Consider the following 14387-nt stretch of genomic DNA (forward strand, 5'->3'; position numbering starts at 1 on the left):
AATGTTAAGCAATCGATTTACGATGTAACGCGATCAGCTTGTACAGCATTCTTATGTAAACAAATCAATGCAAGCCGTTAGACTTTGCAGATTTCGGGTAATTCTGATAATCTTGCCTAATATCGCATTATAACAATCAAAATTATCTTCAGAATCTATGTTCTATTACAAATACATTATTTATAAAATATGATATGCGATGAATTTAACATTTATACACAACCAAGGAATGACAAATATTTTAGTCGTCATTATATGTAGCTTGATGATATTGCTAAACAGAAGATTCTATTTTGCGTATTAAAATAATTTATTACCATATCCGGTTTGTTAAAAATCTTGGTTAAGGCACAGAACGAGAATGGATCCTTAATATATATTTTGATGACACGTTATAATAATAAGCACGTGATTACGATACTCAAAATACGCATGAGTTATTAAACGATTTAATAAGATAGCATATATGATACAATACAGCACATTTGTGATACGACATATTGTCGTTTAGGCATCTGCACCGCGAAACTTCTATTCCTTCTCCTGTCTTTATAACTTTTCGGAAAGAATGAAATGTTCGAGGATGATCGCAAGACCTCGATCAGTATATAGATATTATATTTTTGTTTTGAAATCAATGATCAAAGCGCTACATTTGATATTCGGCAGATCTTTAAAAAATAGGCCCGAAATCATATCATTAATAATTCTTAATTTATCAGCTGACTTTAAACAGTAATAATATAAAATTTTGACAGATCACATTTTCTTTTTTTAAATTTTCTGAGAAAATGGTATAATATAATCAGATGAAAACATACATAATTAATTATGGAAAGATTTGATAACATATGTAATCATCATATAAAATTACATATATTATCAGATCTTTCCACAACTAATTATGTATATTTACATCTAATCATAATACCATTTTTTCTTGGTTTGTTATACATAAAGAATTATCTTTGAGCTTATCTCTTGCTTTAAAAATTTTGCACAAGTTTTTTTGATAAAAAGATTTTTTATCTTTAAAAACATGCATGTGAAATTTATTATTCTAACACAAGTTCTATCAATTCAATATTTTCATGTGAGCTGAATAGTTTATATTTAGAGTTATATAAGGTACGTTTTAACGCAAGCGCGGTCATCAATGAGTACGAGTAACATTGCTTTCATTTAATTTAATTATGCATAATTCAATTTGAACATGGTGATAAAAACTATCCTTGTGTCTATTATACATATAAATATGGTTTCTCAGATGAAGTATAATCGTTTAACAAATCAAGAAATTATTCAATCTGTAAATATTGCACGACTCGACATAACTCTCTAATTTATTAATCTCTCTCGAGATCAATTAAAGATAAAGCAATTTTGTAATTCTTATTTGAGAAATTATCATATCTCAAATTATGTAATAATTCTGAACTTTACTGAACATAAGGTGCTTTGCATACAACATTGTAATGTACGATAATTTTGTCCAAAGTACATTTTATTTTAATTTAAACTTTAATAGCAACAGCTATATCTTATTGATTATATTCGATTATTTAAAATATTAAAAATATTATATTAATATTATTTTCGCGAAGCTAATTGCATTTTAATTAGGCGCATCTCGATTACATGTACATATTTTAAACAAAGATTAAAAACTTTTAATAGAATAAAATATTCTAGAATTATGTAATATTTTTGTCTTACATTAATATTAATTAAAAAATTTTGTACCCTTGTCAAAGAATTTGTACTCTTGTCACTTGTACTCATCGATCTTACATTATCTCATTCAATTGTGCTTTGTGTTGCACACGTAATGCTGACACGAATATTTTTTGATAAAGCTGATCCATATAACAATCGCGAAAAACAATCATGCATGATCAACGAACGCGATCCTCGATCTTCGGAAATGTTTTCGGCGGCGCAACGAGAAGACATAAAATTTAATCGCTTTTCTGCTGTGATGTTTATTTCCATTAATAGCCAGCAAACCACCCGCTTCGAAAGAATCTCTCGTATAAACGATCAAAAATCATGGTATAACGATCAAATATGTCATTGAAAAGCGGAGATCGCAAAGCAGCAACCTCTAAAATGCTATGTGTTTGATATATCGAAGCGCGTTGGGCGGTCTTATAGTTAGACATAGCGAGCTCTAGTATCTCCTGTAGGGTTCCTCTTCTTCGGGATGGGCCGCGTTGTACGCCAGGGCGCGTTGTATCGCTACCGGTATCGGTGGCGGTGTCGGCAGGTGGGCACCGCTCGCCACGAAACCGTTCTCATCTGCCGTATAGTGTACCACGATCGGCGTGCCGTCCGGTGCCGTATAACTGTATTGACCTCTGACCGCCTCGATCTGGTTAGGCCCGATGTTCTTCGGCTGCCCCGTCTCCGCTACGGAGATACCGTTTTCCGTGTCGTAGCTGCAACGATATATGTATGCACGTTATTCAGATATCGCGCGAATTTATCTTTATGACAGCTAAACGATGTATTTTGCAAAAGAAGATATTATTCGGGAAAAATTATTCGATTAAATAAGATAAAAATTTAATCAAAGGGAAATTAAGTATAAATATATAGATGAATAAAACATTTTCTCAAACTAAATTTAAATACAAAGCATGAATTACAAGTATAGAATGTTTTTATGATTTTATATATAGATAAAGTTTGTATGTAATATACATTTATAAAAATATTTTCGCCTGCAGAAAATCTACATACAAATATTGTTCAATGAAATTAAATTAAATTAAATTAAATTAATCATCAGATTATAGAGTGATATATCCGTCTTTTGACACGTCGGTTTTACGATTATATATTCGCTTTGTACCTGCTCTTTCCCACCGAATTGCTACTAAAAGCTAGTGAGAAAAATATTGTAACGCCACCTTCGAGGTGGAGTCTCACTGTCCCAGAGACAGGTGTCACGGGAGGGGCTTGAGTTAGGTGCGAACTCCAGAGCACTGAGGATGGGTAAGGAAGGTGAACGCGTAGGCAGACAGGTCGGCAAAGGTAGGTAGGTAGGTCGATTGTAATTGTTCAATTGCGCAATGCATTATTGCGAGCTGCGCAGCCGAGTGGCGCGCGTACGATTAACATCAAAGCCAATTATGCATCCTTCCTTCGGTCATCCTGCGCGACGAAGGTTTACGGTTTTTGCGATTTCGATTAAAGTGATCGGCGCCTTAAATAACATCCGAACAATACGTCAGGTGACTTAACCCTGCAACGTACAATCGCTCGACACGCCCGATCGATTATTCTTGAAGGGATATGTTTTAAGCATCATATGGAGTTTTGAAGTTAAAGAGAAAGGGATAATGAATTATTATGGGAATATGAATATCGTCTGTTCACCTGGAAACTGCTTGTGCAAAAGTGATGTTTGCTAAATTGACCGAGATATTAGATCATCGAGAAACTATAATATGCAGACTGAATGTCGTAACGATAATCGCAGGTTTCTAATTTCGAAGTCAATTGTTGCAGTCATTAACTGCGTGCAAAATTCGTCATGTAAAGATGTATCGTGACTTAATATCACGCTGCAAACAGACTTGAGATGCGAGCATCACCTATAGGAGATAATTCGATAATTACTGGCTTATAATCTCATCGTATTACCAACTAATTACAGCGAATCATGCGATCTATCTTAGAAACTCAGAACAGAGTGAAAATATTTCGACGCCTCTTTGCGATGCTCGATATTTTCGTGTTGAATTTTACATAATTATATAGTGCTAATGCACTTATCTAATAATGCAATATAATATTTAAACTAGTCGCGCAAAGTTAACGTAATAATTATTAAAACCTACATTTCGTGCAGAATATCGTAAATATGTTGTAAGCTTGTAATAATTACCATTAGAATGATAGCTAATCACTTTTTTTACGTACAACTCACATTTTTATTATACTTTTAAATAAGTGAAGAAATAAATATTCAACGTTTCTCGTTGAACCAACTTGAAATGTCAATTTTAACATTTTAAACTAATTTTTTATATTATAATATTATATTATATTTACATTTCAAAAGTTAATTATTTGTGATAGAATGTAGTAAAATATTCGCGATAATTCCATCATAATATGACCTGTGAATTCTTAAAAAAGGGTTAAATAATAAATGAAACTAGAGCTGGTATTTTTTACGAGATTATGCCAACATTATACATGAAAAAATATTCATGCATTTGCAATGCACATGTTTATTACAACTGACATGTGACTCCGTTGAGCTTTATACATATGCATCTAATTAGACTAATGGAGCATACCATATTCAGAAACACTTCCGTATTACTATGTAAAATTTATTAGTCTTCGCATTGATATAAATTTACTCTTTCTCTTTAATCGACCATTATTTTCATTGTACACATCGAAAGATTCGAAAATTGCTTGGGTAGGCAGATAATAAAAATAATCGCGAGTGTGCTGACACAAAAAGTTACACAAGCACGATCAACATAATTGCAACGTTCAATCTCCTTTTTTGGATGGTAAGAAAACGTCGGCATTATTCTGAGATCGATAAATAAAAGCTGAATAAATGCTTATATGGATTCACTTTCTGCTGATAACCGATCTGCATCCCACATATTTTCAGACAGACATCGATTCTTTTTTTATCGTATAGATTACATCAGTCAGTTACATGTAATCTTTAATGTAATATTTAACATATTTTTGAATGAGATTCTACTTTGTCTGAGAATATAAATTATACATAAATTTTCAGGAATTGTTCATGAATTGGTAATTTAATGTTTTTCATTAAAAAATCAATTTTAAATTCGGAGTAATTATAAATTCTAGAATCACGTAACAAAAATTTTATCTTGACAAGGATTAATTAATTTTTTGAAACTTTATTAATAATTAATAAATTAAATATTTTTATAAGTATATACATATTTTTTACCATTGAATAAAAATGTTGATTAAAGTAATTTTTTTTCTTGGAGGTAGTGTATTTTTTTCTTTTCCTATACTTTCTTTAATTATCACCTATGAAAGAAAGTATGAGAAATCTGAAATCTATATACACATATGTTAAGAAACAGTACAGAAATTCTAGTCACCAGTCATGTAACCATTCTGTACATTCCCGATGCATTAACTGCACTTCCTTCCTGCCTATTAATCACTCCTCGATGAAGACGCAAGACAGGTGGCAAAAAAAAACTGACAGTCACAGTCCGAGCGTGTTAACTTCGCGATTACATCGACCGAATGGCGCGAGCGTGTTTTCATACAATCAGTAGGGCAACCGCGATTCCTCGAGCGTGTCAAGATCGTTCTCTCGCGACGAAACGTATACGGATGCCTCGGCGCCGCTTATCATCTCTATTTAGGATGAAAGACAGAAGGACGATCTCACCTGTAAGAGTATGATCCGTCCGGTGCGGAGTCTTGCGTTTGTCGCAGTATAGCGTAGAAAGGTCGACCGTAGTAGTTGGGATTATAATATTGCGTCGGCTGTGGATACGGAGTCGTATATCTACTGAGTTGTGCGCTTGCCATCATCGTCAAACCGAGTAACAATATCTGCGAAATAATTATTAGTATGAAAATGGACATGTACGCCCGAGCAAAATTAGAGAAAGAGAAAAAACTCAAATATAACATTTAGAATATTTTAAATTATTTTAGAAGGCTTTAAAAAAGCTTCCACTTCTTGAGAAATTTTATGATTCTAGCAACTTTAGAGGTAAATTAGGTATTATTATTGCAATTGCGAAACGCAAGCGTTATTTCACAAAATATTCATACTGATATGAAAATCGACATGTATGTTGAGCAAAATTAGAGAAACAGAGAAAAGGAAAAAACTCAAATATAACATTTATAATAATTATTTTAGAAGACTTAAAAAAAGTTTCCATTCTATAAGTATAGCAGCTATAATTAGTAACTTTAAAGTAAATTAGGTATTATTATTGCAATTGCGAAACGCAAGCGTTATTTCACAAAATATTGAACTGTACATTATAAATAAGTATAATGAATATTGACAGATCCAGCGTGAGTCGCGGAATAATATAATCTTATATATTACTCATGCGAAAAGGGCCGGCTAAATAAGTAGGTAGGTTGAGATGGGTAGGCAGTTTGGAACGTAAAAGAATTTCGATTCACTGCATTCAAGCCGGTGCGGTTATGAATAATTATACGTATCCCGTGCGTCATAATTCTCGTCTCACGCTCGTCGGAGACTTCCTCCATTGTGTGTTGAAAACCGAGGAGAGTTAAGTGATTTGCGACACAACGCGTAATATTTTTCGCGCGCGAACTAACGAGAAAGAAAATGATTATAATAAATACAAGGAGCATATACACGCAGAAATCAATCTACGTAACGTTATGCGCGTGTATAAAAATGTGTCAGCCTCTCGGTGCATTTCATTGCAAATCGCACGATACGATGCAATTATATCGAGCGGAGATAGTATTTACGCGATATGAAACGAAATATGAGATTTCGCATCACAATTGTAACGAACACAATCGCACAAGCGTCGTTATTTTTCCGAGAATATTACAGTTGTTATCTGTGCGCGCCGAACGGAAATGACGAAATTAACACCGATAAAATCTTCGTCTTCATCCCAACCGATACGTTCGGTAGAATATTATTCCGCGTCGCGAATCAAATGGAAATTTTGATCAGTTCACACGTGCGATTGTATAATCGACCGAACTGACAATCGTGTCGCCATCGTAAAATCGAGCGATCGTAAAATTTCTCTACATCCAATTGCCACGATTTCATCATGCTTGATTAAACTTTTCGCTGAATCTGTATGTTATAATGAGGCAGCATAAAAGATTAGATAAAGATAAATTGCCGATCCCGTTATATTACACTTTCTATTATAAACGTCCAGCAAAAATATGATAAAATCTATTCATTTATTAGGTTTTATACTTTATACATTACAATTTATAACCAAGTAGAAAAACACTTATTCCAATTTCTTTATAAAATTAACTGATCAAATCTTTCTCTTAATAAAGTCTCTTTCTAACTCGAATACTAGAAAACGAAATAAAAGTGTCTCTTTTAACAAACTTTGTCGACATTTTAAATAGAATTTGATGATCGAAAAAAAAACATTCCGGAGTATAATTTAAATATTTTTATATGTTGTTTGCAAAATTTTACCGCACTTATGATTATAATCCTAGTTACAAATAGCCAATATTAAATGAAAATAATTAGAGACCAGTTAGAACTATTAATCTCCCATTTTGTAAAATTAATCGCGAATCGATAAAACGCGCGAGGAAAATTGAAAAAAAATGACACTCACGAGGGTCTTCATGATGAGTTTTATTCGGCCGAAAGCCAAACCAGGCGACTCGTTATCAACCGGTGAACAACTTGCGCACGCTTGCGTGCCAGGGGAATGTTACACTACGTGTGCGAAGAGTGCACTCAGATCTACCGAAAAGCCACGTACGAGACTCTCGTGTTAACTGCAGTTAAAGATGCGAGCTTAGGTGGGTCACGGTGAGGCTTTATAGTCGCCGAGACGCTCTGGTTGTGCCCTCTTTTTGCCCCGCCATCGGCCGTTTTCCGGAGGTTGAAGGGGAGAATAAATCTTGGACTTTATACTCGCGTAATCCGCTAACTAAGCATAGGGTGGTGGATGGTGGTCGGGGCTTTCTGACTAGACGATAGGTAGGTGGTAACCGATGATTCCCCTCGCTTACTCTCGCGTTTGATGTGTCTCCCGTGCATCCGCGTGCGCATTATTTCAGTGCCCACGTATCGCGATCCTCCATAAGCATATTGCACATACAAACTTGTCGGTTGTATACAAGCGCACGCATTACAGGCGCTTACAATGTATAAGTATAGTTTACAAAGTAAATGTATAAATTATAAAATACTATAAAAACATATGTTTGAATTACAAAATTATGAAATATATGATTTAAATAATATAAAATATAAATATTTTTTTAAATAAAAAATACAATATTTTTATAAATATAATTCTCAATTGTTGAAAACAACAATTCTCTTAGAGTAGAGAATAAAATATGTCATTATTTCTTTTTTTTTTTTTTATGTCGACTATATGATGTTTCTGCAATATTGCTCAGCCCTGGCATGGGCCTTCTCACGTATATTAAGCACGCGTTTGTAATGTGTCGCCTGTTAACTACTATGTCTCACGCTTACAATTAGTCTTTACGCTTTTTCTCGCGCAGCTCTTATGCACCTTACGCACATATATATCGTTCGCATCGTTTAGAGGTCGGGATGTTTAAAGGCATGCTATTATGTTATGAATTCAATTTGCATACGCGTATTAGCGGTTTTTTTTCCGCTGTTGCAGAAACTATTTGTATCATTCTCATGTGATGTACGCACCGTGCATATACTTATCGCGCGAGAAATATTATATAATGTCTACAATTTTCACGTCACACTTCCTCGTATACGCATAAATAATAATAAACAGATAAAATAATAAAGAGAAAATAAGAAAATAATAAAAATAATAAAGAGACAATTTTTATCTTCCACGTGCTTTTGCTACGGTCTAATTGTAGAACGAAAAAGACGTGTAAAAAAAAGAGGGTGTATATACAATTTAAATAGAAAAAATCGCGAATATAACATATTTTTCCATATTACAATTTATTGGAGTAAAACTAACTGAAGAAATTTTTTCTACATATAATTAATCAAGCGATGTACTTTGTACAACTTGTATATCGCATCTTATAAAAGTTGAGCTAATTTTTGCTCGCGAAAATATCTTTGTTTACTTGTTATCTTTAATGCATCCACGTGTATGCATATACTCGCACATCTGCGTGTTACAAATTCGAATCGAGCCTAATTGTAAGAATGATACGTGCTTGTTGTCGGGAGAACTGTCATTATCTCGCTTGTCTCGTAACATCTTGGCCTCATCACGGGGTTTGGCTCATCGATGCCGGATTCGCCACGGATCATCGCAGGGCGTATTCCTTTCACCGCATCGAACCGATGCAACGGCGATTTGCCGCGGCGCGCATCGCCGATTCTTGCGACATAACTCGGACAGAATCCTTCGACCCTTCGAGATCGATCAGGATTTTCTCGCGAAACAATCTGCAACTTCTCCAAATTGCTTTAGAGCTTCCGGTTCTCTCATTGCATTGTATGAGATTATGATGTTAAAAGCAAAAAGTCATATAAATAAATTAGCTTCTTTTCGCGTATTGCAGATTAAATGTTATTTATAATAATTTGTCTCAAATATAAAATATAAATTATAATTTAAATATATATATACATATACATAATCTTTGTTCTTAATTATGAAATTTAATCAAATTTAATTTATTAAATTTTTGACCAATGTAATAATTTTTTCTTTCAAAAATTGTCAAAATAAAGTTTAGTTTATACAATCAATATCTTATTAAAATTAGATCATTTCTAACTTTAGTTTGTAAAGACAAAAGCTTTTAAAATTGGATAACAAATGCATTAATATATTTATATAATATATTTATTCTGCATTCTCTGAAGATCTCACGGATAAATTACGCGTGGGTATCTTGAAATTGAATATGGACGCATAACTAATAAATTATTATAAGAAAATGATTGCTTATAAATATTTCATGTGTGATTTCTGCAATGTGCCGTCGATAATCAAAGATATCACATACTGTTATGCAAAGAGATTTATGTATATTCCTTTTTGCATTTGATTAATTAAAAAACGATATGGTATATATAATAATTGTTTTAAGAACAAATTTTTATCGTTTATGTATTATCGAATAAATATTTTTTTTACAATATGTTATTTATAATGTTTGAAAGAGAAAAGAGATTTAACAATACAAGTTACATGATTATTAATTATTTCTACATTTTAGTATACGCATTTATATTCTTCTTAGAAGACATCAGAGAACAAAATTCGATTAATAGATAATTTATTTATATCTTAAATAAAATGGGATGCATATTAGGATCCACATAATAAATCGTCGCAACACATTTCTCGCACAAATCACGTATCGATAAGTTAATATCGATATACGTAATCTTTCTCCCGCTTCAAGAATAATACAAATAACCTTCTCGAATAAAAAGAAGGATAAAATGAGGACGTAAGGATACGCTCGGTGATCAAAGTGAACAAAGGATGCGAGAGAATTTGTGACGAGCGCGGGAGGGTAACTAGGATCCATCGATGCTGCACGTTTGACAGGTGGTATTTAAATCATCGAATCGACAGAAGGAATCCCCGTACACAGACATACGTACATGCATATTTCCGAAACGCGTCGGGTAATGATGATATTTACAGTTTCGCCACTAATCTCACTTGTAATGCACGCGCGTGGGTGTAATAGAGACAACAGTATGTACAAGGCAATCCCGAAGGATTGTTTGAACCTTTTATCAGGAATATCTCTACTAATCGCACGCGGGACATCGAGATATGAATGCTCGTGGAACGTAGGCGAAATCATAGAATTATGGACGCCTTTTACCAACGCGTTTTCCACGAAATTCGAGAAAATATTATAATCCATGCATTGTGCAAATCTTGCACAAATCAAATTACGATACTAATAATGTAATTTCTTTCTTTAAACAAATATACGTATTTGTATAAGGGATTGATATGGAAGTGTGACTCAAATGAATATTAAAATCAATAAAATCAAAATACGTTTTTGGAAAAATATATCATGATCCAATTTTTCGATATTTAAATTGATTTGAGTGGCTTTTAGATTCTTAAAATTTAAGAATTTATAAGATATATTACGTTAATTAATTTTTAGTACTGATACGTACATATCAACATTTTTTATGTGTGTAACATATTCCAAACATATAGTCGCATGTAGACAATGTCTCTTATCATCAATCATACTTTATTAACTTTCGCAGTACAATGCTGTCATGTACTGCATTCTAGGGCAATTCCGACTAAACAATGACGGGCTTTTTATTTACAAGCTCAAGCATATCTGAGATAAATCCTATCGTACATTGACGCGAACCCACCCTTTCTTTTGTCTCTTGTGTGCTTAGCATTCTACAATAAAGAATCGCATCGCATTGTTTGATATAATACGAAGAAGATTACGCTCGCAATAAACTCCGTGAATTACAGTATTGGCCTCACATCAATAAAACAATTTGTACCTCTATTGAACGAGGTATGCACCATTAATTTCCAAATCCGCTTGGCGAATTCTCTTTTCTTTGTTGATTAATGTAAAACTTTGCAATTTGCTTCGAACAACGTGATCACTACGTTGAATTCTGATTTTAAAGTTACAAAAATTGATTTATTTAAGCCATTTTTGTAATTTAATTTTTATTTAAATTACTTCGTATTCTCGAGCTATATCGATATAATGACTCTAATATTACGCTTATTGAATTTTCACGAAATCTAACTACGTATCTGACATTTGATTCGTTGAATAGAACATCGGGCGGGGTCTAATCGGGGCATTTCGAGACGACACACGCTTGACTATTCGTATCTCTTCCTCACTTAACTCTAGCCCAAGAGTGCAGAAAGGTGTTACCAGAGAAAGAGAGAGCCTCCAACAAAAGGCGGCGCCTTGACATTAAAATCTGTTCTTCCCGCGAGAAACTTTATCGCGCGGTCGCGAATGAACGAGCGTCGGGGCGCGAACGAGAGGACTAAAACGTCGAAGAAGAATAACCTGTCAGTTATGCCGCTTCGGGGTTACCCAAGAGGAGGCAATAAACCGCCCTCCCGATCCCTCCAATCTATACGTGTTATTCGATTTATGAAAGAGATGCGTGCCTTAAACAAAATATCTTCCTGCGCTGTATTTGATAGCGGGCATAGAAGATTGTAAATTCGCGTTGCGCCACTATTAATTCTCTTCCAATCCACTTAATCTTTAACCTAAATATGCTTAATCAAGTTTGTTTGCCCACACGCTAAAATTAAATTTGTGTAAATACTCCAAATATCAATCTCTTACACGGAAAAAAATTAGTTACTACTCAATTTTAACTGCCCCTACATTACATAGGAAATTTAGTTATCATGCTTAAATTTTAGCTATGATAATTAATATTTTTTAGCTATAGAATTCTCCGTTAAACAATAAATTAATAAATTTCAGGTTTGAATATAGGGACAACTAAAATTTAGTTATGGTAGCTATTTTTTTTTTATAATAGAATGCAAAATAATTCATAGAAATCCTGATCATAATTTTAAATAAATTTAGGATGTATAAACAATCGATCTTTGTTTAGTCTCGCATAAAGTTTCACAACGAATTTTGCAATGGAATTTGGCGATAAGTCATATGAGAACATGTACATACGTGTAATCTGGCAAGACTGGAGAAGAGTAAGACATAATCTGCTAGTTATGCTATGCGGCGTTACTCAAGAAGAGTGTGGTATAATTCGCACTCGGCCTACCTGCATTTGTTCACCCGACGTACTAATTTTAAAACACTACTATGAGCCATTTTTTCCAAGGCAATTGCAAGAACTTCCTTGTGTACTACGATAATTCTAGTCGTTATGTATACTGTTCCAATCATCATCTCAAGCTATTCCAAGCGGAATCTGTGAATTCGCATCCGACAATTCTAATATGACTGCAAAACGCGCAAAAAAAAAAAAATAATAATCAGAACAATGCTTATTAAAATTTTTCTCAGCAAAGATATTTTGATTTATTTCTAAAATTATAAATGTCACAGAAATTTAAAACAAATTAATTATCACAAAGAAACATCGACCTATTTTAAAAACTAGTTAGAAAGATATTAATTATTTTCGATAAATTGTTACAACAAAGTTTCTATTAAGTATTTTAAATTAATTTCATATTTAATAACTTTTCTTCCTGAAGAAAATGATTACACGAAATTTAAAAGTACATGGTAGCTAATGATATTCAGCCGGGGCTTATATTACGCAAAATCGATCTCTCTTTCGGCTCAAACATAAAACCGTCAGCACGCGTCGCTATCGTGACGTTCAGTATTTACAATACGATGCATTATAATAAAGTATAATTACGTAATTGCGCGCGATTTGGTAATGGCGTAAATTCACGCCTGCCGCTAAAGAAAGGCGCATCTATATAATCCGCCCTCGATACGATCTCCAATTACCGCTATAGAGATAGTAACCCTTCTCCTTTCCGTCTGAGGGGTTTCGCCTAGATCTCTCGTGATCTTTCTTCTAGAATACTTCGACTCTATCCAACTGGCCATTATGAAACGAGTTGTACATTAATGGGATGAACCTTCGAGATTTTTTTTACAAAAGGCACGGTTGTTTTACTCGATAACGCTTATGTAAATGTGCTTTGTAATTTTGCAATGCAGTGCAGACTGACAGATTTAAAGCTGTAATTAATTCGTTTAGGAGAAATCCGCGATGTAATTATTTTATATATAAGTAGTCTTAAAAACATAAGTATATACGGAATTATTATAGTTTAAAATATAATATTTTATGTTATACTTTTTATAGAGAGACAGCATAAATATGTAAAGCATTTACATACTTATAAATTATGCAAAAGATAATTAAAAAAATTACTGTACTGAACTGATTAATTTGATCAAAGTGTTCTCTTTTTTTATACGAAAATCTCACAAGGAGATATTATTATTCACAAGAATATCTGTTTTTATCATAATGACAGACATTCTATTTCTCGCTCGCATCAATATCAATTTACTTAAATGCACTCGCGATATTAAGAATCGATGCGACGCCATTATAACCGATAGAATCGAGTCGAGTGTTAATAAGAATGTGATGCGAACGATCACGTTCCTCGATCCTGATAGGAGCTATAAGTCTCCGTAGATAACAGTTATTTGCCGTCCTTCTTCCTCCCCGATTGTACACAGGGAGGAGGAGGCTTATTCAACTCGTTCAACATAATCACTTGTTGCTCTTCTCCAGCTGCATCGGCCATCGTGAATTCCCTCTTTCTCCACATTGTACGATGCAGTGCATCTGCCGCCCACCGACATATGTCTTTACCTATTCGCATAGTATCTATCAAAACCGCCCACTGAGAATCCAATGATCGGAGACTATCTCGAGAGTGTACTCTCGTCTCGATATCCGCGCGCGTAAGAACAAGCAGGAAATTCATCTCTCTCTTCCCTTTTTTCCAACTACTGATTTTCCTTTCTTTCCAAAAATTACAGATTTGCCACTTCAATCGCTTTTGCTCCCGCTAGGAATTTCAGAAAGCGATGACTGACTCGATTGCCCGTTCCCGAAAAAAAATCGCTCAGCGTTCGTTAATTAACACGAAGAGAACATCTGTTGATTGCGATAGTAATGC

At 33.8% G+C, this 14387-nt stretch overlaps 2 protein-coding genes across 2 annotated transcripts in view; one reads left to right on the forward strand and one right to left on the reverse strand.

Annotated features, from left to right (window-relative positions):
* Nucleotides 1-14387, forward strand: part of LOC114942066 (sphingomyelin phosphodiesterase) — a 65047-nt gene that overhangs the window by 14882 nt on the left and 35778 nt on the right. The gene's annotated exons all lie outside the window — the stretch shown is intronic.
* LOC114942068 (endocuticle structural glycoprotein SgAbd-1) lies at nt 413-7559 on the reverse strand. Its single transcript, XM_029317361.2, has 3 exons — nt 7350-7559; nt 5417-5583; nt 413-2438 (listed from the first exon to the last, which is right to left on the reverse strand). Exons 1-3 carry the CDS (start codon nt 7359-7361, stop codon nt 2171-2173), a joined length of 447 nt encoding a protein of 148 aa, XP_029173194.1. The 5' UTR covers nt 7362-7559; the 3' UTR covers nt 413-2170.

Source organism: Nylanderia fulva, unplaced genomic scaffold (assembly GCF_048542155.1).
Source record: "Nylanderia fulva isolate GAGA-0341 unplaced genomic scaffold, ASM4854215v1 Scaffold5, whole genome shotgun sequence".
Classification (NCBI taxonomy): domain Eukaryota; kingdom Metazoa; phylum Arthropoda; class Insecta; order Hymenoptera; family Formicidae; genus Nylanderia; species Nylanderia fulva.

Coding starts and splice junctions, on each gene's coding strand:
- LOC114942068 (XM_029317361.2), bottom strand. Junction 2,439..5,416: donor GACGGATCATACTCTTACAG/GTGAGATCGTCC, acceptor ATATCGTTGCAG/CTACGACACGGAAAACGGTA.